Source organism: Pieris brassicae, chromosome 9, assembly GCF_905147105.1.
Source record: "Pieris brassicae chromosome 9, ilPieBrab1.1, whole genome shotgun sequence".
Classification (NCBI taxonomy): Eukaryota; Metazoa; Arthropoda; class Insecta; order Lepidoptera; family Pieridae; genus Pieris; species Pieris brassicae.
This window is the reverse complement of record NC_059673.1, coordinates 4,382,179-4,406,325: the sequence shown is the minus strand read 5'-3', so window position 1 is coordinate 4,406,325 and position 24,147 is coordinate 4,382,179. Positions and strand designations below refer to the sequence as shown.

Below are 24,147 nucleotides of genomic sequence, written 5' to 3'. Positions count from 1 at the left end.
CTTGGCCGTTGGCTCACATCCTGCTAAGGTCAAGGCCAGTTTAACTGCTAATATAATCTTGACATTGATATGAACGTTGCTCATATTTGCTTTTTAATATTATCGTAGGAAATTGAGCTTTCACGGATGTGTTTCTAGTACATTGTAATGCATCTATTTCCTTCTATTGCTAATATATTGAGAACGGATTTCGATGTGATCTGATAGCTTCTCTTATTGTTGCTAGGCAACGATGTTGTTATTGTCTTCAAAATATCTTCATACTTAAAATCTTTCAGTATGGATAATTTAAAAATATATTGTTTAAGACACGCGAACTTCTAATGAATTGTTCCATAAAATTCGTTTATAACTTGAAGGCCGACTGCGTATGTTGTTTGAAATTATTTGCTATAAAATATACCTGTGGCTGCTTCGCTTAGCATCAGAAATTTGTCCTCCATCTCAGCTCCGTCATTTATATCGGAATATATTCTTAGTTTTAAAAACTAAGATGCCCACAATGATAGTGAAATTTGCTTGTAAATGAGTTGTCTTATCTTTTAAAATCAGTTACATTGTCATCCAGCTAAGTCTTTATTGCCACTTAATAGTTTAACTTTATCCTAATTACTGTTATGGTCGTATGCTACTTTGACTATCTTAGTTTTATTGTTCTTTGTGTCTCTCCTTACATGATATATGCCATCATTCTCACTAAATACATACTAGGATTTTCGCTACGTCATTAACACCCCACTTGATTTTGTTCTAGACTTCGTTTAATCCATGCAGTATTTTTTTAATGAAATTTTCAAAACATGTAAGATTTAATTAAAATGTCCGTAGGCAGAGGTTGAGTAAATAATATATCCATAATCTCGTTCCGTTAATAAGAAAATTAAATATACATAAGCTCACGTTTTTCATATGGTTACAAAAGCTCATTAAATGATGTGCAAAGTTTTTAATATTAATATATTTTTATATATTAATATTAAAACCTCTCTATATATTGGCAAAACCCAAAAAAATCAATACCTACTGTCAATAAATACAACTGTCTATATAGGTTTTATTTTATTGAAAACACAACAATAATATCATTATCAGTAGAATGGAATATTTTATGCTGAAAGAACGTAGTTGCTATCTTCGATGACCTTTCTGAACCTATTCCCGTCCCACTCACAGATGCCAGGTCTTCCTGGGGTGGCGACAAATACGCATTACATCCTCATTATAATACCATAATGGCGTTATGGGGTGTATATCGTGGGGCGGTCAGTCGAGCCTTACTGTTCGCTATAAGTGTAGGCTGCAAGGGGCGAGCAGGGACAGTACGCGGTCGGCCGCGTGCCACTACACCGTCTGGCACCGAATGCCATGCCGGAGTAAACGGATCGGTGTGGCATACCTGACCTTCCTCAAATAATTCCTTTTAAATTGTAAAGGAAAATGCCAGCGTTGTACCAAAAGTGTCCGTTGAAGCAACGCCGGGCAACAACAGGCTGTAAGTTCTGAGAGATTCTCGTTGTGACTAATGTTGTGATGTCACCATTGAAGTTTGTCATCGAATTTTGCTCCTAAGCATCGATCAAACATAAATGTTTCCCCCAGTATCAACTCTATTGCCTTGTGATAGAGTTCCTTATGGTTAATTTCAGAAAGTGACAGTCTCGTGAAATAATTGATTAAATTGGAAAAAAATTATCACCATGTGAAGGGAACTTCAATCCATAGTAAAGAAAGTGATAACATATGTGATTAGTTCATTGAGAAACGTTTGTGGTGATACGTTGACTGACAATTTCTCGGTTGATTAAGCTGTAATCACCCGGTAATGACAAAGGTTTTTCTTATGCAGGATTTATGATAGGTTCTTGGTGATATGTTTATAACATTTAGTACGATAATCAGTAATAGTAGCAGATTGAATAGGTTTTTGACATTTTTAGTCACACTCATGTGTATCCTTAAAAGTAAGTTAAGTCATTATCACTGACTCGTTCAATTAATAATAAAAGTGTATTTAAACCCCCCTAAACAAAAACTTATCTTATCTAGTAAAGAAATTGAGTTCGCACCTCCGTGATTCAGGTCGTCAAGCTGCGTGGGCGCATGCTAACGACCTGCGAATTCCCACGATTATCTATAAATTGCTTTGTGCTACCGTAACTCCATGGTTATAATCTTCTTTTCACAATTTGGTACTATCTAAACCTAATGCTCTTCTGTATTGCATACATTTCTTGAAATTATAAGAGTTGTCCAGTTTTGTGTGGCGGCACAGTGTCCGGTGTGTTTCAGTTTTTCGTCTGCGTGAAATAGTTCTAACAATTTTTTTAGGGGAAAAAAAACGGGCATTTTCTGTTTGTTTATTATTATAATTACCAATTTAAGCGATATGATGATTTTCTTGTCGAATTTTATATACATATTTTGTCTTCTTTTAATAATAAAAAAGCTTATTTGCTCATTATTAATCGTTGTGAAGCCTAAGTGCTCGCTCACGACATCGAGTTTAAGATTATCCATTGATGTAACAATTCTGTTACAGTTAATCTTGTTAGTCAAAGTCACGTAGGAGAAACGACTGAAGATCTATTAAATGGACACGTTGGCATTGATTAAATGGAAATTAGATAAGCTATCGACATTATGCAAGTCTCTTCGGAAAATATATTTAAAAATTATATTATCGAAACTTTTATTTTAACCAAAGTAAGCTACCATTACAGATTACTGCGGAAGTTTATATGCCATACAAAACAATGCAAATATTTACAAAAAGATGAACTATCCTTACAGGAACTGACTTATAGCAGACCTTTTTCATTTCACTCAACGGACATTTAAAAAGGTCTATGCAGTCAATTCGAGCTCAAATTGACCAGCGCTAACACACTGCCGCATATCATGATTTAAATATTTAATGAAATTGTAATTTAGGTAAAGTCAATGTTTTTGTTAAATAAAGTTATTGTATGTGAGTAAAAGGATTATTCAGATATTGGTCATCGATGAAACAAATAATTAGGTTCTAGGTTTAGGTAACCCTCGTAACCCTCTGATATCACGAATGTATCCGTAGTTTAGTTTTCGAATAGAAAGTTTCATCAGGTAAAGAAATATCGCTATGAATTAAATCAGAAATGAAGACCCAAGTGCACTATCAAAGTTCACGCTGATTTTCCCGTAATAAATCAGATCGCTGTCGTGGAAATAGGCCAGTGCTCTGCGTGGAACAGGGCTAATCCTTTATAAATATTACTTTTGCATTTAACTGCACGCCTACTTCAAATTTAAAATAATACTGAAACAAAGGTTTCAACTAAATTATTTAGCACTATATTTATTTATTTATTAACACTTCGTTACATTACAATATAAAAATTGTACATAATTAAATGAAAAGGAGGTCAACTGGCGGCCATATCCCTTTCGAGCGATCACTTCCAGGCAACCACTGTGTTCTCAATAAGTTCCGACTCTGAATCTTATTCTAAGACCTGAGATTCGACAACGTGTGCCAGGCACGGAAGGATACTATTATATATATATATATATTTAGCCAATAAAACTGTCTACTGCAGGGTGATAAAAATTATGTATTTTTTTAAAATTATTGTATTAAATATATTATATTAAGACCAAGACAGGTGTAAAGTTTTGCTTTCGTAGTATATTATGGTCTAAGCGTGTATTTTACGATTCTCACAAATTAGCATTTTATTGACACGTGTGATGAACTTGTAACACTTTTGTTATCTTCATCAAAAATTTGCATTTTGATATCGTTGCAAGAGTGTGTTTGCTTAATTCGTGCATTCAAGGTTCCTGATAAGGTTATTATATCCGGATAATGCAATCAAAGTTTGACTTACAATCAACTATTTAAAAACAACACGTTCAAGATCGATTTTTTATATCTATATCTATTGCATTGATTAATGAATACCGCTTCTAAATCAGTCGACTTTATAGACAGTTCGAACTTAATAAATATTGTATATATCATACATTGTCAATATATATACATTGTCAATATTATTATTCATTAATTCTATTTCTATATCAAAAATGTATTACTACTAAAGCTAATGAACTTGTGAATGAATTAGTCTTTCAAACTGGTATTAAAGTCCAACCAGTTCCGGGGAACCCGTTATGTGTCCTGACATATGTAACAGACAAGACCAAGGCATCAGTCACACTATTGATCCATGTTATGACGTCAACGCTACATTTTTCATCGCCCCACAAAAGGCCAGTGGTGGTAGGCAATTAATATCCAATTTTAAACGGAGATTAAACAATCGTATCAAATTGATTCCAATTCAGTCCTTTGTGGACTAGTTCGTGTTTTGACGTCTTATTCTACGGTCATTATATCGATATAGTTTCGTTGTGACCATTTTAGAATGAATCCTTGGATCACGCAAGGGTTTAGAGTTAAATAATCTCGTGTCTTAGTTATTTTTAGTAGACTGGCATACGTAGTCTCAAAATGGTATAATTGGTCACGTACCTTATCGTTATCGGTTGTGATACAAGGTCATTTTGATGCGTGTTTTGGGCAATTTGGTTGAAATGCAGTTTTGCCTTCATCGGGCCGTGCCTGTGTCACGGTTTATTGCCTTGATATACAGAGTTCCTAATATGGCGTCACTACAGGCTTGCCTTGCGCCAACGCACTTGCTATTTTGACTCAGTCAGTTAACAGATGTAACATTGATCTATGTGTATTGAATTAAAATTATAAAATCTATGGGAATGTAAACAAAGACGGAGAGAATTTTCGAAATGTGTTGTTCGTGGCTTTTCTGCCGTCGCCGGGTCGCGGACTCGGCTGAGGCTAATACTCCCCTTGAAGCCTATGAGAAGAAGGCCAAGTCTTCACAAGAAGCAGCGGAGGAGAAGCCGAAGTCACGTAAGACTCGGATACATTGAATTTAAAAGCTTTATTCACAGTTACGTTGCGTTAAGTAACCGATTTCTGGTTGTATTTAAAATTTGTTTTTGCAATATTTTCAGTTCCACTTTAGATAATTAGCGTAGCAAATTGTATAAAGCATTACGGCACTTTCACGGTAATAAAAATTAAGTTAAGTAGTTTCTTAGGACTGGCTTTCACTATTAAATTTAGAAACGTATTTGAAAGAAATTGTCAAATCACGGAATTACTCTGCTATATATTTGAATACCGCATAGTCACTTAGTTGGTAATGCCACGAGAAGTAATTTCCGAAGCCGTAATAAATGAAGCATGTATCCTGACATTTCGTTAATATGTTTCAGTAAAATTACACCATGATTTAATTTAGTATTTTGAATATCATGATATAGCTTTACAAGTATGAAATATAACAAGTCTGGTCTGATCCCGCTAGAAAGGACACATAAAAAGCTTATTTTTATAATAGTAAATTGAGTGAGTATATACACATATAATAATATAGACACTATCTTATTCGGTTTAAAAAATTTCAGCGCCAGCACGGGTGACTCGTAACAATCAGGCACGTGTGTCCAACGTAGGTGCTTACACCAATGGGCACGGAGGTGACACGACCGGACGCAGAGGGGCAGAAAATGTCCCGCCCCCGGTACAGGCCACGGCTCCGCCGCCCAATTCTAGAATCACTCAGCAGGTGAGACAAATTTTGATATACTTGCAATATATAAGATTCGCTATTTATTGTATGTGTTATCGTTCACTCCTCTTCCTTATTAACATTTCGGCAACAACAATCTAGGGGCGTGTATGATTAAAAAAATTATTTTAAATGTATTTTCAATAAACATCACAAATATTTTAATGAAGCGCTCTCGGGAATGTATTTATATTTAATCACGAAGCTTGACTGACACTTGAATGTTAAGAACACTAGATAATGCAATCTATGAGGCAAACTTAAAGTTGCAGATCGTTATCATTCAAGGACGCGTAGTTTGAACCAGTTTTATTAATAATTCCATTTATTATATGGTGTATGTCAATGTTGATGCTTATTCCGTAGATTACGAGGATTTTAATTTAAATTCAAAATGATTTATTCATTCAAATAACACAATGTACACTTATGAAGGTCAATAAAGAAATGTATATTAAATGCTTCTAATTTTAATGTCAGTTCTAAAATCAAGGGCTTAGAACGGACGAGAACTGGCAATAAATTCTCCACCACTCTTTTTAATCGGCAAGTTTTTTTTTATTTACAAAATGTTTGTAAGTAACCATTACACCACGTTCCACATTACATCTTAATGTAATACCTTTACACATATCTATATTTGTTTACCTTAACTCACATATATGTGGTGGTTAGTCTTGGAGTTTTGATTATATTGATACTTATTGGGTCTGAGTCAAAAGTATATTGAAAGATATAAGAAAGATACCATGCCAGGGGATGGTGGAACTATCTACGTTTTAACTTACGGTTTCGCAGGTTTTTCAGGATGGGGCTTATGATACCAATACCAGTTCATAATGAATATCAAAAAAGGTAGAGACAATACATAAAGATGAGTTTAAATAGACATAAGTCTATTGTCTTCTATTTATTTTACTAGTCAATGAAAACTCGACTGCACTATAAATCTATGAACCACTACTAGACACCATACCTTCCCCCTTTATTTCCTGTCCCTTTTACCTTTTCAGATGCCAAACTCGGGCGGTCGTACCCGCTCAGGTAGCACGCCGAGTGCCGCTTCAGTTATCCAAAACCCTTACTCTAACAAACGGATGCATAACAAAGAGGTTCTATTCCATTGACTGAAAATATGGTAGACAATAATGTGTAAAGTCTATGAACAAACATGTTTAGGCTTAGTAGTAGTATAAATAATAGAATGTAATTTTATGTTAATAAGGTGTGTGTGATAGTGAGTCTAGTTAAGTTAATATAGTAAATTAAAAGTTTCCTCGAAAACCATAGTCAAACTTCCGAATTTTTGTAATTCTATTTTTTTTTAATTGTATTTGGTATCGAAAAAAAAACGCGCGATACCAGGTAAAAGCCAACTAAAGTGTCTAGCTAAATGAAATACGCGAGTGAGAGAGACAACAAACTGAATAAAAGGCGGGGACTCCCCGGGCATACATATTTCGTGCCTAGTTAGCAACGAACTCAAACAAGATGCGCGGTTACATTACTTTTTTAAAACTATCGTTGTATCGGCAATTAAAATATCCCAATAGATAAACCCAATGTATCGGTATCGGATGCTTATGACAACTAAATTAATGTAAACATCTCTGATTTCCAGTTCAATCCCCCGCCAGTATCATCAGCACGGCCTGCAGCAGTCTCCAGTAATGTCTATATACCACACCAGGTGGCGTCTGGGGCCGTGAGACGCTCCAACGTGGTAAAGGAAGTGGAGAGGCTTAAGGAGAATCGCGAGAAACGACGGCAGAGACAGGCTGAGCTCAAGGAGGAGAAGGTTTCTTTCTTTTCAATCTCCTATATTTTACTCTTCTGTTCTACACTCTTCTATCTTGTAAAATTATTTCGATTGAATACTGCTAACTTACAAATAAATCACTCACGTCACTCTGCAAATAATCAAACGAGACAAAATATTATTGATCAAATTGTGTCTGTGAAGGTGTTTTGTCTCAGAGTCCGGAAAAAGATATTCACTTTTGTTTTAAATTTTTAGGAAGCCCTTATGAATATGGATCCAGGTAATCCAAACTGGGAGTTCCTAGCAATGATTCGCGAATACCAGAGTAGCATTGAGTTTCGGCCGTTGTTAGGCAACGAGCCGGTTGAAGACCATCAAATCACAGTATGCGTTAGGAAGAGGCCGCTCAACAAAAAGGAAGTTGGTAAGAAAGAGGTATGTATTAAAAATTTGCTATCCTGTTGGTAGCTTATTCAACTTTTTCTCTTTTTATCTGATTGGACTGGACTGAAATTTCCGTCACATTTTTCGGTTACGCGTCACATTATTCTGTTATGCGTCACATTTATCCGTTACGCGGCCATCTTTTTCTTGTCCCCATGGTGGATTCGAAGAGATTCGAAGCCATTAATAACAAAAATATATAATATAGATAATAATGATAGTAATAATTATATTACAATTAATGAAATTCTGTAATCTTAGTAGTAATAAGGTAACATGAAATAATCGTATTATTTATATTCATGTCTATATATAAAAGCCTATTGTTAAACTTTATCTTATTTAACTTTATTTAACAAATTTCTGTAAAGTTGTATATATAGTAGATCTTTTTTTCGAAAAATAAGATCGTAAAGAAGTTTCACTGCTTACGTGTGTAGGAGTAGTACACGCACACATTTTTATAAATAGGAGGTCACCACAAAAGTATATCACACTTATTATTTAAATTAAAATATTTTTTACCGTTGTGCAAATGTATAAATAAATATAAATAACGCGGTCTAATTTCTACGGAAATGTTAATATATATTATATTTTTGAACAAATAACTTGTTGCTAACGGACACGCTAATATAAGAAATATTTAAAATTTTCTATACAATACAAAATAATTATGTCGCTTTATACCTTGAAATACAGCAGTGAAATTAATCAGGTTTTGCGTTTGCAGGTGGACGTAATAAGTGTACCGACGAAGGATCAAATGATAGTACACGAGCCGAAGAACAAAGTGGATCTCACGAAATACCTCGAGAACCAGAAGTTCCGCTTCGATTATGCGTTCGATGATTCTTGTACTAACGAAGTTGTTTATAAGTAAGCATATTGGTTTGACATTTTATTTATTATTGCAGTACGATACTAAATAACACCGAGCTTGCCTGTATGCTCCTCTATAAAAATATTTTTTTAAAATGAATAATTTTCTTATCTCTATAAAAATATTTTTTTAAAATAAATAATTTTCTTATAATGCTGTATATATTGCGTTTTGTTGCGTTATATTAGGAAACTCAATAGAATAATATAGGGTGGTTTTGAGATTTTTTTTATATAATATGCAGTATAAACTCAATATAACGACACCGCATGGGTCTGTGCATTTTATGGTGATAGAGAGTTGTCGTTTAAATGTAGAGAAGAAAAACGTATAGATAATCCATGACTCCTACTTATTAGTCATAGTCAACAAAGGTCTACACGTGCAAGCAATCCCAATTTGTTAATAAAACAACGTACACACCTGCGCAGTTTTAACTTATTTTAGTAACTTAAAAAGTATTAAGAAAACAATTTTTAAAAGGATTGAAGGATTATAAACTTATAATTACTTAAAACAAAAAACTTAAAAAGTACTTTATTACTCATTTGTTGTCGTCATTGAGAGTCGATGTAATGCTCAGATCATTGTATGGAAAACAAGCTGAACCAACCAAAACCAATTGATTTCGACGCTTTACATCGAGGGACATTACATGGAGTTTACATTGTATATATATTTTATATTTTCAGATATACAGCAAAACCTCTAGTTCAGACAATATTTGAAGGCGGTATGGCTACGTGCTTCGCGTACGGACAGACAGGATCAGGAAAGACTCACACGATGGGGGGAGATTTTCAAGTACGTATTAAACTAATTGATAGTTTAATAATACATTTATGGTAGGTATTAGGTTCGGTTTCTGACAAAATAATTGATTCTAGTCAGTAGCCAGAGATAATCGCTAAAACGTACAGACTTTGTGGCTTAGTTATCGCACGTTTAAGGGACGTACACTGTTCATTACCTGGCAGAAAAAAAATGTTTTAGTTGGTAGTCAAGGTTGTTTGAAATTGGCCTGTCTATTGCTTGATCCTATTGTATTGTTCGATACTATGCTATACAGGGATTCAGCTAAGCAAATCTAAAATTTATTTTGTAATCTTATTTATTGTATTGAGTTTTCGTGGCGGTATACATAGAATGGAAATGTCAATTGAAAATTATTACAATTTTGAATATTATTTCAGGGCAAGCAGCAAGACTGCAAGAAGGGGATATACGCGATGGCGGCGCGTGATGTGTTCACATACCTCAAGTCTCCTAAGTACAAGCCGCTTAACCTCATCGTCTCCGCTTCCTTCTTCGAGATATACTCCGGAAAAGTGAGTCAAATATTATTTTATATTTAATTTCGAAATAACTTTATCGATTTAAAATTAATAATAATGTTGTATATTTGGTAAAAGTAATTCATTTTTGATTTAACTGAAGTGGAATTGTAAAAAGAATTGCTTTTAATTGAATAATTTAAATGTGAATGTCAGATATAAAGATTTTCTAATTTTTATAAATTAATAAATTTTTATTGTTTTTTCATTTGCATTGTGCAGCTTATTACTTTGATTAGAAGATTGTATATAAAAATTCTATCAAAATTTTACTAGAGCCAACTGAGGTTTATAGTAAAGATAAGATTTAAAACAAAATCTCTGTATAGGTATTCGACCTACTAGCGGACAAGGCGAAGTTACGAGTGCTAGAGGACGGCAAGCAGCAAGTGCAGATAGTGGGTTTGACTGAGAAAGTTGTAGATAATGTTGATGAAGTTCTCAAGCTTATACAACACGGAAACTCTGCTAGGACTTCGGGACAGGTATGGGAAAAATAAAAAAAATATATAAGTCAATTTTAATTTATAAAATGTCGACTTGCTTGATGTAGTTGTATTGAGTATGTTCCCAGAGAAGAACATATTTTATATTTAGTCTATTTGAAATGTTTATACAAGTCGAAGCTCTCTATCTCTGTGGGCTTTATTACTTACATCCGGTCATCCTCCTGTATGTTTGCCCAGTTCTAAGTAAGTAAAATACTCATGAAAAAGTAGATGCCATGCCAGATAATTATATAGAAAAAATCACAATGAAATGTGTATGTAAGGGCAGTAGTATAACGGATACATAGATAATCGTATTAGAATTTAATTATTTCTTTTTTACACCGTACATAGGCTTATTAAACCGACAAGAATTTGTCACTTGTGGGCATAATATTTGCTTTAATCCAGGGCGAGATGCTTATAGTATTATTATGTATAACATTCTACTTGTGATAGCCCATAACCAAGCGAATTATCTTCTTTAGAAACCAATCGAACAAAAAAAAAACTATAAGCGACGAAATTTTTGTTTTTTTTATTTTTGTAAATGACTTAGAACAATACAAAAAATTAATTACATATTTAAAATTTCAGACATCAGCCAATTCAAACTCTTCCCGGTCGCACGCGGTGTTCCAAATAATAGTTCGGTCTCCGGGAATGCATCGTGTGCACGGAAAATTCTCTCTCATCGATCTCGCGGGTAACGAAAGGGGCGCCGACACATCCTCCGCCAATAGGCAGACACGTGAGTATTCGTTTTGTAAACCATGAGGTTGTGAGGTACACTAATTGCACTTTTAAAATATATATTATAAATAAATACGAGAAAAAAAAATCACATACATCGATAAACATAATAATTTATTTACTATGTTTATTGTATATCTGTAGGTCTGAGGTTCACTTACCGGAGACAGTTTTCTGTTGGTTTACTGGTCTTTTAAAATATAGCTGTGACAATTATTAAAAAAGGAATATATGCACGAATATCTTGCTACTGATATACAGATACTTAAACAAAATATATTAAAATAGCAATATTAATATTAATTCGTTCATTTCAGGTATGGAAAGTGCCGAGATCAACAAATCTCTTCTAGCATTAAAGGAGTGTATTCGCGCTCTCGGAATGAAAGGGAATAACCATTTACCGTTCAGAGTCTCCAAACTAACACAGGTAATCTACAATATCATATATAATAATAATAATAAAACCTTTATTTGTGACAGAAATACAAACACAAAATGTTGACAAAACAGACATCTAACGTTAGTACCCTATACATTAGGAATTGCTGTTGTAGGTAATTAGATAACAATTATTTATTTATTTATTAACACTTCGTTACATTACAATATATTTAAAAAATTGGAATATAAATCAATCAAAAAGAGGGCAACTGGATGCCTTATCGATATGTTTAAAACATAAAAAAATAGTATTAGTGTTACATCTAAGTAATTCCGGTAAAAATATATTAGAGGTAATTATAATACTTGAGTATGAGTATCTTCTGACGTGTGATAAATTAAGCATGTTTCAGGTCTACTTACAGTTAATTTGCAGTCTGAAGTTTCATATTTTCTAGACTAGTGTACATAAATTATTTATATATACCATATGGAAACAAAAATGGTTTCAAATTATGTCGTGAATTATTTTTATAAAAGTAAAATATAAAATATCAATTTTTGTTAACCATTATGCCCGCCTTTATTATGAAAGTCGTAACGGGTGTAGCGGAGTCCGTAATGGATCCGTTCCGCTCGCAGTGGAAGGCGGACATTATTGTTTTTATACGGTCACAATTGGTTCGGCGAATGACATTTACCCTATTGCCATAATATTTAAAAAAAATGACATTTACCAAGAATGTTTTTCAACTGGTTTCAGGTGCTCCGTGACAGTTTCATTGGCGACAAATCTCGCACTTGTATGATTGCTATGATCTCACCCGCCATGTCGTCCTGTGAACACTCGCTCAATACGCTGCGATATGCTGACAGGTCAGTATTACTCAGCTACGGCACTGTTCTTTCTTTTTTTATCTTTGAAGTGAATATATGTAAATCAGGAAATACAGTATTGATGGAATTTTTGAAATTGTACTAGGAGATTTTGAATTCTATGCTACAAAGATACGTAAGAAAACGTATTTGTTAGTCTCAAGAAAATCGAAAAGGCGTGTTTTATAATAATACTGTATTGATTAGTTTGGGACGTTTACGACGGTAAAATACGACCTCTTTAAATAACTGTTTTTTTCTTTAAACCTGCCAATTATGAGTGTTTTTAATTCCGGAGATATATATGGGTGACACGAACCGTTTTTTTTTTTGAATTGTTTAATTGTTGGTAACAGTTTTGCTTTTTATTTAATAAAAAATCGTTTGCTGTATGTGTCAAAAACTCTACAAACAATTGACATAGACTGATTTTTATGTTATTAAAAAGCATGTTTTGCTTTTATATTTTTAAACTTGTTTAAGTTTCAATCATTTTGTTCTGGTGCTTATGCTGGTTAGGGGCTTATAGGAAATTCGTTTTTTTCGCAGATATGTACATTTAACAATAATTCATAATTAGCAAAAATGCTTTCCAAATTAAATAATGGATTGTTGTGTGGCTTTTGTGTTTCCAGTATTGTATAAGTTAATTAATTTAATGGAAATACAATACTCATTAAATAGAAAAACAACATAACAAGAAGTTTTGTATTAATTGGTATTGTTTTATATTAACATATAATGTGTGAAATAACGTAATACAAAAAAATATATAAATGATGCATTGGGCGGCCTTATCGCTAACAAGCGATCTCTTCTAGGCAACCATGTAAGGAAAAGAACTAATATAAAAATATACAAGAATTGCATAACTAAATCTAATAAAAAAATTGTAGAATCACCAACCCTAATCTAAAATAATACAAAATAAAATCAATAAAATAAACTAAAATCTAAAAAGCTATCTCACCAAGATTTGCCACGCAATTACGGTACAATTAAGAAATGTTTATATATTTATTTCATAAAATAATATTTCAGAGTGAAAGAGCTAGGAACATCTGAAGGCCCGAGGCGCGGCGAGTCTCCTCTTGCGGATGTTGAGATGGAGCCCGAACACGACGACCTCGCGCATCTGCGGTCTCTTAATGTGAGTATATTGAGTACATACGCCCGTGTTCCATATTAAAATGCTGGAATCGCTACGCTGTAAAAATAGATATTCATAACAGATATTTTTATTAAGGAAACTAAATAGATATACCAAACTGTAGAGATATAAAACATATATTATAAGTATTGCAAGAAAAGAATTTACTAACGTTTTTAGTAAATTATTTTCTTTATAATTCTTACTTTCGTTTCAAAGTAAACGACGACCTACGACGAAAAAAAACGTAACAATTCTTGAAATTGTCCATGAGCAACGGTATCACTTAACATCAGGTGAGCCTACTCTCCGTTTGCCTCCTATTAGTCTAAATACACTGTTTAACATAAATCACGGATCTCTTCACATCACAACGTAAATAGTAAGAGAAAGAGAAGATTGTTTTCAGAATGATAAATCAGCGTGTATCGGTAATAAGGTTTCCGTCTTGTCTAGTATTAATAATAAAACTTTAACGGCTACAAATGCGGATTTATTTATTTACATATGATGTGGCATTCTGTTGATAAAGACATTGAAGAACTCTTAGACGAGTTATGTAAATGTTGGTATTTGTGTTTATATTATATATAACATATATAGAAAAGATATAGATTTATGTTACTAAGAATATGTATATCTTGTAGCATTGTTAACATTTTTTGACACCACAGATATGATTATGGGTTACAGAATCCTAATGATTTTTGGTGATGGGATTATATTTTGTTCAACAAATTATGTATATTTTGATAAACCAAAATCACAATTGATAAGTTTTTTTTTCTTTGCAGAATAATTGTTATCTAGTGTACCCTCAGGTATCTGAGTTTTTTATTTGTTTTCCTGTCATTAAATTTTGCTGTCCACGGTAACCAATGTATTTTTAAAGTCGCTTGTTTGTCTGTCTGTAACTACTAAATGGTTAGACATAAATATGCAGCAATAAATATTTATCAAAGTTTTTTTTTAATTTATCCGTCAGTTTCGGTTAATAAAAGCTTTCTATGTTTAGCGTGGATAGTTAAGTGGTCATTTTTCACCGTAAGGTTCTAATTTCATTATTTTTTATACTAATGACTAACTGGGTGATGTTTTGTTAACAAAAAAATCCGAGCTTTGTCTAATATCTTTTTTGTTCTTGTTAAAAGTTACGCTGTGCTTTTTTGTCTTTATTTTTATTATTGATATAATACTAATTGAAATACTTTGTCATAAATATTTTTAGGAAAATATTGTAAATCTGTTTATTTGGATCGAAATTTATATTTTATAAATTTGTGATTTTTACAGAGTATATGCTGTTGCCATATTTTTTAAGTGTGTACTTTGTTTTTGTGTTTGATATTGAAAAATATATTTTATACGCCATACAATTACTAGGCGATAATCGAAGTCCTTATAAAATTGACAAATTCTTATAATTGTTATTAAGGAATTCTTAGCCCAAAAATGCACTTTGAGTACTTCTTCTTTGCATGGTATAATGCATTGTATACATTTTCAGGAAGGCGACATGTCAGCTGAGATGTACAACTTCCACGAAGCGATAGACGAGCTTCAGCGTGCTGAGGAAGAAGTTTTGGACAATCACAAGGCAATCTCTGACTATATGCAGCATACTCTGCAAAGATGCAATCAGCTGCTCGGTATCACTAGAGACGTGGACTACGATCAGGATGGTATGTTTACACACATGTTATTGTTTCTCCTCACCACTCTCACAAAACAATCCTAATTTCACACATAAATACAATTACATTTAAAATATAAAATCTTCTTTATTCGTTATCATTATATAATCATTTTTAAAGCTAAATACACAATATAGGTACAAAACATCGTAATATGTCTTCTTTGTTTCTATAAATAAGATCAGATTTAACTGGTGTCTATGTACACAGAGCGAGCTTTAACTATCACATCAATGTTGACCGGCTTAAGTCACGTGATTACGTGGCATATAAGAAGTTTAGGATTAAGAAAACGCTTTTTAAACGGATTGAAGCTATGTATTGTTATTATAAACTTATAATTATTTATATAATTGTAAATTTAAATTTTTTCGACGTTTCGCGTGCTTTACAGCGTGCGTGGTGACTGAACGCAAAAGGTTGAATTTCAAAAGTATTACAGCTGTAGAGAAAGTTGTGTTATCTGAATTTATTTCCCCGGAGCTGGTATCGGAATAATAATAATACATAGCTTCAATCCGTTTAAAAAGTGTTTTCTTAATGTGTAAAAGCCATGTTAACAAAAGATAATACTAGAAGTTTAGGAATTATTCTAAATTAAAAAGGTAGAGTAAAAGATCATTCAAGCCACTCAATCCACATAGATATAGCAAATAGTCGAAGCTTTAATTTTGTACAAATGAATGTGTATGTATTTATTTTACTATCAGTTCAATGTTGACCGGCTTAAGTCACGTGATTACGTTGGCCTGCCTTTAATTCGTGGTATAAAATAGATGGTGAGGTATTTATTTTAAGGACCAAGTTTTGAGATGTCTATGTCATTTGCGCAATGGTTGAGTATGTGAGTACGTGTTTCAGGAACGTACATGTATGCTCGGAAGCGTATACGTGCCGTCAGCTATGGTCTTGGCACTGCACGATCGCGGCATTTGCTAGGTTTGAAATGAGAAACTTCAGTTAATAAATCATATTAATTTGTCATCGCTAGATAATATGCCAACGCTATCGCTCACTGCCATAGATAATAAATAATGGGTGATTGGTGAACCATGAGTTTTTTGGTTTTGTATCACAATAATTGCAATCGTGAATAGTATAAAAACTGTATACGTCAGACATGAGTTTATTTGGGTTCGAAGATTCTGCCACCAGTTGGTCAAAGAAATTAAGTCCTTTTATATTTTGTTTAAAGTATAATAAAAATAGAGTCAATAATTACTGATAAAAATCCTTTGTTCATAATCATTTTCACAACGCGATCAATTAACGTCACAAACAGGATCACCAATTTAATTTTGTTTAAATTGAACCTAATCGCTTACACTAATTTTTTCGGCGTACGTTCCATTCTTCGTCTATAGTATCATTTCTCCTCCATTACAGCATATGCGACGCAGTGGGAGGAGCTTTTGAATGAGCAATTGGCCGTGTTGGCTCAATCTCGTGACTTGGTCGCCGAATTTCGCACCAAAATGCAACAGGAGGAACACATATCGCGACACATTCAGCCCCCGCGCCATCAGTAGATATGGAATTTAATTTGCAGTTTTCGAGTCTTCGCTGGCAACATTGTTAACTGTCAAACGACGTAGCCGTCATTCGGTTTGTGTTATGAGCTCTCCGTCAAAATAGTTCTTTAGTATTTGTAGTTAGAAATATAGTTTTCTGAGTTCGATGCAACGGTTCGATTTGTTACAATTCTCATTTTATTAGTGTATTACTCATTTGTATGTTTCTTTCAAAGCTTTTCAATAAACACTTGTTTCTTTTATTTTACAACATATGTAGTAAAGTTCCTATGTATATAAGCACTATGTATGCATTTGTCCAGATTATTCCTTTTAAGAGAACTATAAACCAGAGCCGGGTTTGACATTTGACTGTGTTGCCATGTATGACGGCCTCACGACACATCGTATTTGGTCAACTGTGACATAAACGACGGCTTTAACACAGTAAATCTTTTTGCCGAAACAATGAATGTGTAGCTGGCCTACTTATGTTCGCAATTCTAATACAACAATTTAACTCATCTAACCATTACGTCAATCGAGATACCGTCGTATTATTAATATATTATTAGAGACTGTTTATTTTAAGATGTGTTTTAAGCACGAGCGAGGCCCGCGTCACAACTTTGGGCGTTAAACTTTTGATGAATTTTGTAACTAATAGACAACTATAGTCTTAACGATTTTTATTGAAATAAAAATGTTTTAAAATGATCTTAATAGTTTTATTAATATCGCATTTGAAGTTTCTATAAAATCGTTAAAATATTTCTATTTCAATACTCGTTCATTAGATACGTGTTTAGAACCCGCTGTGTATTGCCATTAAAATTGTGTAAATTAGCCGGTGTGTTCTTAACAAGTTGCATTTAACTTCTCTAATGGCCTAATTATTTTTATGGAAAGGTTGTAAGCTTGAGACCTCGTTATTCCTTTTTTGAAATCGTCCATTAATTATGTTTTTTTTTCACGCCTGGAAATCCTATTCGAAGGTGCCTTTTGTTTGAAATGTCTCTCCAACATATGTTTATTGGACGTTCTCATATACTCGTAATGTTGTGAAATTGCATGTTATTTAACAATTGTGCTATTTATGTGACGCAAAAAAGAACTCATGACAAAATTACCTTCCTTGGAACATATACGTTTAAATGTTTCGAACCTTTTGAAATTGATTTTCCTTAGCTATTTCTCCAGTACTTATAAAGTATTTGTGAGCATTGTTTAGTCCAAGAGAAGATTTACATACTAACAAAGGCTTAGAGGGTTATCGGCTATTTAATTACTCATTAAAGCAGTGTCTAGGAACTGAGACATGGCTTTTCGAAGTAATGTTTTATTAGTTAATTTTTTTTTTAATTTATTAGTTTTTTTAATCATATAAATTTATACACTGTAAAATCTAAAAAGCCGGTGAAATAAATTTCTACACAAGCAATTATATAGCAAAATAAAAATTGTAAAACATTTGAAAAGACTAAGGTCCGAATTCTAGACCATCTATTGTAACTAGTAGGAAACGTCAAACCATTTCGATATGTCATATTTGAAATTGATTAAGACCATTGTGTATTACGAGCCTAATTTTTGATTGATTTTGAGTTAATAGTTCCATACCCGGTGCTTAAGGAATGTTTTGATGTTATTAAAATTGCTTATAACCTAATGCTAATGTTATAGTCATATATTTATATCGGTTATTTGACGTATAAGTATGTGATTTAAACGGATTATTTAGTTAGCGATGTCCTATGTATACTATGGCTTATAAAGTTAGATAGCGCTTGGTACTCTGTATCAGAGTCCGGTTATGAAAATCTCTTTTTGTTTGTAAGAGCCATTATAAAAGCAGAAAATTACAGAAAATAGAAGTGCTTAGTGCCAAAATTGTATTGTAAATGTTTGTTTTGTTTTCATTGTGACTTCCTGTTTCACAGACATTTATGCGTCTGTAAACTGACCATTTTACCTACGGGTAAGGTTCAATGTGTCTTCTGAAACATTAACGAAAGAATGAAGCCAGGATTTGTAGAATATTTTTAAATTTGTGTATCATACCAGAAAGGTTTTGTTTTGTGTTTTTTTTAATTAAATTCTTAACTTCATCTCTTTTATGATTTATATTCTGCTTACTAAAATAGAGAACATTCTAGACTTTTTTTCTTTTTGAAAATATAATATATTCTGTTGGAAAATGCAATAAATACATATTTTTATGTCTTTTCATGGTACCAGAATACATGATTTAATGTCAAATACATGTTTATTTTGAGCAATAACAATTATAATGATCTCTTAATCATTAATAACAATAGTAATTCTTTACTTATCATGTGTAGCAGTGAGCAATTTATTATTTTCCGGTATTTATTGTACTAATATTAGTCTGCGATGTAGTTCCGATATCAAAAGCACCTATTCTCTGCAAGTATAATGGCTCGATAGTAAATAAGTTTTGCCTTAATCAATTTTGTTTGTATAGAAATGAAAATCAATGTGTGGAATGCGAGGTGCGGCGCGACATGCTTTATTATAATACATATTTTAACATCGCACATTATAATAAATTAATCGAAATTGAATTTATATACTCATTTCAATTGAATCTCAGTTTCCTTTTATAAATTTTCACTTTTTAAACAAGTTTTATTAATTATTCAATAGCTGCCACTTCTAAAAATAGCGATTTCACATCAATGTTGCCAACTTGAAGAAAAATGGACTAGTCTACCGAAGACGTAGCTGTAGTAAATTTAATCAATAACTGAATCTACGAATGCCTTTTATGGCGCTAAACAAATATTCCCCTTATTGGCGACGAAAAAAAAATGTGGTATAAGTTATAATATTACCTCTAGTAGAACTTGAGTACGCTTTCCACATACAAATCCTCTTGTCTTTTCCTACTCAGCTCTGCGTGGATTTCTAGTTATAGAAGAAAGAAAACACAATCTGCTTGAATAATTTATTAAGACACGGAGTTTGTACTGAATAGTGTTCAACCATACAATACTATTAAGGAACTTACAATCGTGGAAGACACGCATGAAGTGATAAAAAAATAAATTCAAATGTGAGTTTAAAATTTATAATAATATTCGACTGACTAAACAAAGAATATCACAGGAATTAAAAATAAATAGGGTTTGACAATCATATTTACATATTTACAATAATATTTTTAGGGTCGTATTTATATATGTAGCATACATGATATATATTATGGAAAAGAGTTTGGAAGGCATTTTAACACAAATTGGAAAATATACTAGGTATTTTTATGTGAAACTCGTATGAGTTATTTTAATACTGTGCGTTGCATACCTATCAATCTTATCTAATACATACAATTTTCCTAATATTTTATTTAAAATGTAAATACATGGCATGAAATATACATTTTTCAGTAATTTGAGTGACAATTCTGCCATTTAACAATAAAACTAAAATTTTCTCAAATATCTTGGCATTAAAAAAAACTTAGACTAAATTTTTAAATGCTTAAACCATTTTTCTCTATGGACTTATTTCCAAGGCTCGAAACTGTTTTAAGAAATATTGTACTATGATGTACTACAATGAAGAATAGGTAACATAAGAATTGTCTTTTTGGTACATTTTTAATAATATTTCTAAAGTACATATAGTCTAAAATTTGTTGAGTCCTCTCAAAAACGGGATTCTTTGAATTTAATAGAACTGTCTGCTATGTACCTTTTTTTAATTTACTTGAAGTTTGCTGTAACTTGAGATAACTATTGGAATATGGGTTTATTAATAATTTATTGATAAAATATTCATTTATAATTAGTTGCCCTAAATATGTATGTAAGTAGTTAATGAAAATATGTGTATCATCAGCTACATTAGACTTTTAAATTTATTTTAGAGTTGTACATCAGAATAGCACCATTGTGATCTAAAAACTTATAATTTCAAAACCCATCTCATTTGTTACTACTGACTAGTTCCTTACATGTCTGTATAGGACAGAGGATTTACTATATTATAAAAGATCGTCAAAACCTTCACCAGTCAGAATATGCGGTTCTCCAATAGCAGGTACCATGTGGCTATATTCACTTGTCGCCCACAAATACAAATTTAGTGTCCGTTCTGTGCATTGAGCTATAAATCTGGAATAAAAATTGGGTATTCATAGATGAGATCACAGATAATGCAGTTTGAGTTTCAAACAAAACCTGATTTGTATTTGATTTGACCTGATTAGTAACCGACAGCAATAATTTAAAAAATAGTCTGTTAATCACTTTTTCAAATATGATTTTGCTGTTGGCTTTCCATATAATAAGGGTTTTCAGAGGATTACATAAAGTTTAAAAATAATATCTCACATTACCTAACAAATGGTCTAACATCTCCTTCATTAGCCGTCTGTAAATGCTGGTAATACATATGACGGTGTTGCTTAGCAATGATCACGGGTGGGTAACCAGCTTGCATAAGTAGCAGATTCATAAGAAGTCGGGATGTCCGTCCATTGCCATCTATAAATGGATGAATGTGTACAAGTTTGTAGTGAGCTAATGCTGCATATCTGAAATTGAATTGATGTTGGTAAGAAATATAATTGTGTCTTGACTCTTGATACATACTTTACATTTTTCAACTATATAAGGTTCATTTGGGTTGCCTAATAATGTAATATTCTACATAAATTGCACAGACACAAAATACATTGGTGCACAGGTAGGGATACAATGTATGTTTGCAGGGCTCAGCTAGCAACTGGCAGCTAACAATGCTCTGTTTTAATAATCAATAAATCATATCATATGTGAAGATAGTGAATTTAAAGTACTTGAATATTATATAAATTGAACATAAAAAATTAACAGTGTTTACCTCACTGGATGCAGTTCCATAGCATCTTCTGAATTAAGCCATTCTAAGAACTGAGTCATTAATTTTTGGATCTCAGATGGTCCTGGAGGAATATGTCCTCCGACATATACCTGTGTTCTTCTGAAATGACCACCTTCAATGGGGTCCACATGCCCTAATACTCTTTTATGTATCTCTAGAATATCTCCCATAGTTATATCTCGCACACGATAGAGCAAAGTTGAATTTATATATTTCATTGCTGCATCCAATCCTAAGATCTCATTATGTTCATCAATACTTTTTCCAGCCACTGCTATTCGTGTTTCCAAAATACTTCTTGTTTGAGACAAAGTCATTGTATTCCCTTCTATGCCTACGGTATGATATATATGTTGAAAATAAGCTTCTTTCTTTGCTCGGCGCAAAGCAGCATCATTTTCTGGTATTGATAGTAATGCATCTCTTTTTTCATCAATCTTTCGTAACATTTCTCGGTCTAGGTTTTCTACTATACTTGCTGTTCGTTGTCGGTTTGATAATGCTCCTCTATGATCAGGAAAATTGCTTAATGCCAGTGTATACAATTGATCAGCTTTGACCACATCTTGCTTTGTGTCTTCTAAAAACTCACCATAGTGATTGAGGATGTCTGGGTGTTTTGGTGAAAGTGCAAATGCATGTTGAAATAATTTTAATGCCTTATCTGATTTGCCATGTTTTTTCATATCTAGTGCCGCGTTCAAGGATCCGACAGCTTCGGAATCCCTTGCTTTATCATAGCTTTTAGGGGTGGAAGGTGGGGGCTCCCCAACGAAAGGTTCTAAGTAGTTACCGTACAAGCCAGCTGGCAATGGAGAAAAAGGCTTAATAAATTTAACATCGTGGCTTAAAATTTTATGTAGTGATATAACAACTGCAAAAGTGCATACCACACTAGAAAAAATAATTACAGTTCTACAACGATTCAACAGAAGTTTCATTTCTCCTTGTGTTTTCCAATCGCACTTCATAGTTTCACTTTGCGTAGGCCTACCTATAAATAACATGACTAATGTGGCTAAGGCAACGTATAGTCATTGATAAAACATTAGAAACAGCGCATGTTGATAGCTTTGATTTCATTGTTTATTATAGTAATAATTCATTTTATAAGCAAATCGTAAAAACACACGTAATTCCATCGCAATATTGAACATTAGCAGTTCGCACAAGTTGAATTAAGCTAATCTGACAGTGAAAATTGACACCATCTGACACTTTACAGTAGCGAGTAGCTTTGCGTATTCCTAGGGGTGACAATGACACCTTTTTTATTTTACCAATTTTTATTCTAGAAGTAGACGGCCACTGACCACAGGAAATACCAATAAAAAACTTGTCTACCTAAAGCAAAGATTTGTAATAAAAAATGGCTGTCGTCTGGCACTACTATGCCATGAAAAGTACATAAAACTAATAGGTATATATAATTTATTTACATGCCTTCTTTTACATTTATATTGAATAGTCTGAATCTTCTCTTTGGGCGCTGCCATGCTTACCATCACTTTTACTTATTATAAAATACTTGATTATAAAAAAATTAAAACATTATAGTGCATATAGTTAAGCGTTTAAGTACTTACTCACATTTTTTTCATTTAAAAATAAATGATGTTATAAAGATCTTGTTAGATTTGGAATCAGCTTGGATACAGCCCATTTTGTAAAACTGTTTTTATTTATATCTTGGTGGTAGTCAGCAGATACACTTGATGACAATTTGTTACAAACTCATTTTTTTCACAAGCGTTTACCATGATCCCCCTCGCTCTAAGTTAAATACTTTTAGATGGACCTGCAATGTCTTTGCTTTGCCAGCACTTATTCACAGAACATGAACAGTGAATTTATGTCTCATCTTAATAAATCATTTTATGTCTCATCTTAATAAATCACAATTTATTATGCTCTTCAGCTTCGCGATGTTCCTTTATACGCTTCAATAACTTCAATCTTTGTAGCTTTATATCATCTCTCTCACTCAAAATGAGTCCTTTTTGAGTGTCATTTAACATATTCAAAACCAATCTCCTTAGTTCTATAAAAAATAATAACATTTATCATGTTACTCAAACGATAGCTTAGTCATTCATCATCATCATCGTCAGTCTATATAAGTTAGAGGAGCATTATTGCTTAATATTTTTCTAACCTTAGAGATTCTCTTCCTTCGTTGAAATCAATATCAAAAAATTGTAACAGTTTCATTACTGTTGGAATTTTCTTACTTTATTCCCAATCAACTGTAAATTGAAACTGTCCAAGTGGATTCTTTTTCCCTCTCCTCTTTTTACTAGGCGTGGAAAACACACGCAATACGCATATAAAGAAGTCGCAAT

At 32.7% G+C, this 24,147-nt stretch overlaps 2 protein-coding genes across 8 annotated transcripts in view; one reads left to right on the top strand and one right to left on the bottom strand.

Moving 5' to 3' along the window:
• The window catches only part of LOC123714023 (kinesin-like protein Klp10A), a 39,377-nt gene extending 21,744 nt beyond the window's left edge, over window positions 1-17,633 (top strand). The window contains exons 4-19 of one of the 6 annotated variants that reach the window (XM_045668019.1): window positions 5,473-5,633; window positions 6,650-6,748; window positions 7,258-7,434; window positions 7,654-7,833; window positions 8,576-8,721; window positions 9,418-9,529; window positions 9,919-10,053; window positions 10,389-10,544; window positions 11,145-11,298; window positions 11,618-11,730; window positions 12,448-12,560; window positions 13,602-13,710; window positions 14,505-14,531; window positions 15,218-15,392; window positions 16,266-16,343; window positions 16,791-17,633. In XM_045668019.1, the coding sequence (XP_045523975.1) occupies window positions 5,473-5,633; window positions 6,650-6,748; window positions 7,258-7,434; window positions 7,654-7,833; window positions 8,576-8,721; window positions 9,418-9,529; window positions 9,919-10,053; window positions 10,389-10,544; window positions 11,145-11,298; window positions 11,618-11,730; window positions 12,448-12,560; window positions 13,602-13,710; window positions 14,505-14,531; window positions 15,218-15,392; window positions 16,266-16,343; window positions 16,791-16,933 (2,078 nt within the window). In that variant the 3' untranslated portion in view covers window positions 16,934-17,633. The remainder of the gene's footprint in view (window positions 1-5,472; window positions 5,634-6,649; window positions 6,749-7,257; window positions 7,435-7,653; window positions 7,834-8,575; window positions 8,722-9,417; window positions 9,530-9,918; window positions 10,054-10,388; window positions 10,545-11,144; window positions 11,299-11,617; window positions 11,731-12,447; window positions 12,561-13,601; window positions 13,711-14,504; window positions 14,532-15,217; window positions 15,393-16,265; window positions 16,344-16,790) is intronic. The other 5 variants (XM_045668023.1, XM_045668020.1, XM_045668021.1 and 2 more) reach the window with 5 other exon arrangements.
• A 2,236-nt stretch (window positions 17,634-19,869) lies between these two features.
• LOC123714494 (protein adenylyltransferase Fic) lies at window positions 19,870-22,970 on the bottom strand. 2 transcript variants are annotated; one of them, XM_045668757.1, is made up of 3 exons: window positions 21,785-22,970; window positions 21,279-21,476; window positions 19,870-21,054 (listed from the first exon to the last, which is right to left on the bottom strand). In XM_045668757.1, the coding sequence occupies exons 1-3, from the start codon at window positions 22,810-22,812 to the stop codon at window positions 20,925-20,927; spliced, it is 1,356 nt and encodes a 451-aa protein (XP_045524713.1). In that variant the 5' UTR covers window positions 22,813-22,970; the 3' UTR covers window positions 19,870-20,924. The 2 variants fall into 2 exon arrangements, with proteins under 2 accessions (XP_045524713.1, XP_045524714.1); XM_045668758.1 differs by lacking the exon at window positions 19,870-21,054 and having other exon boundaries at window positions 21,298-21,426.
• Window positions 22,971-24,147: the final 1,177 nt, after the last annotated feature.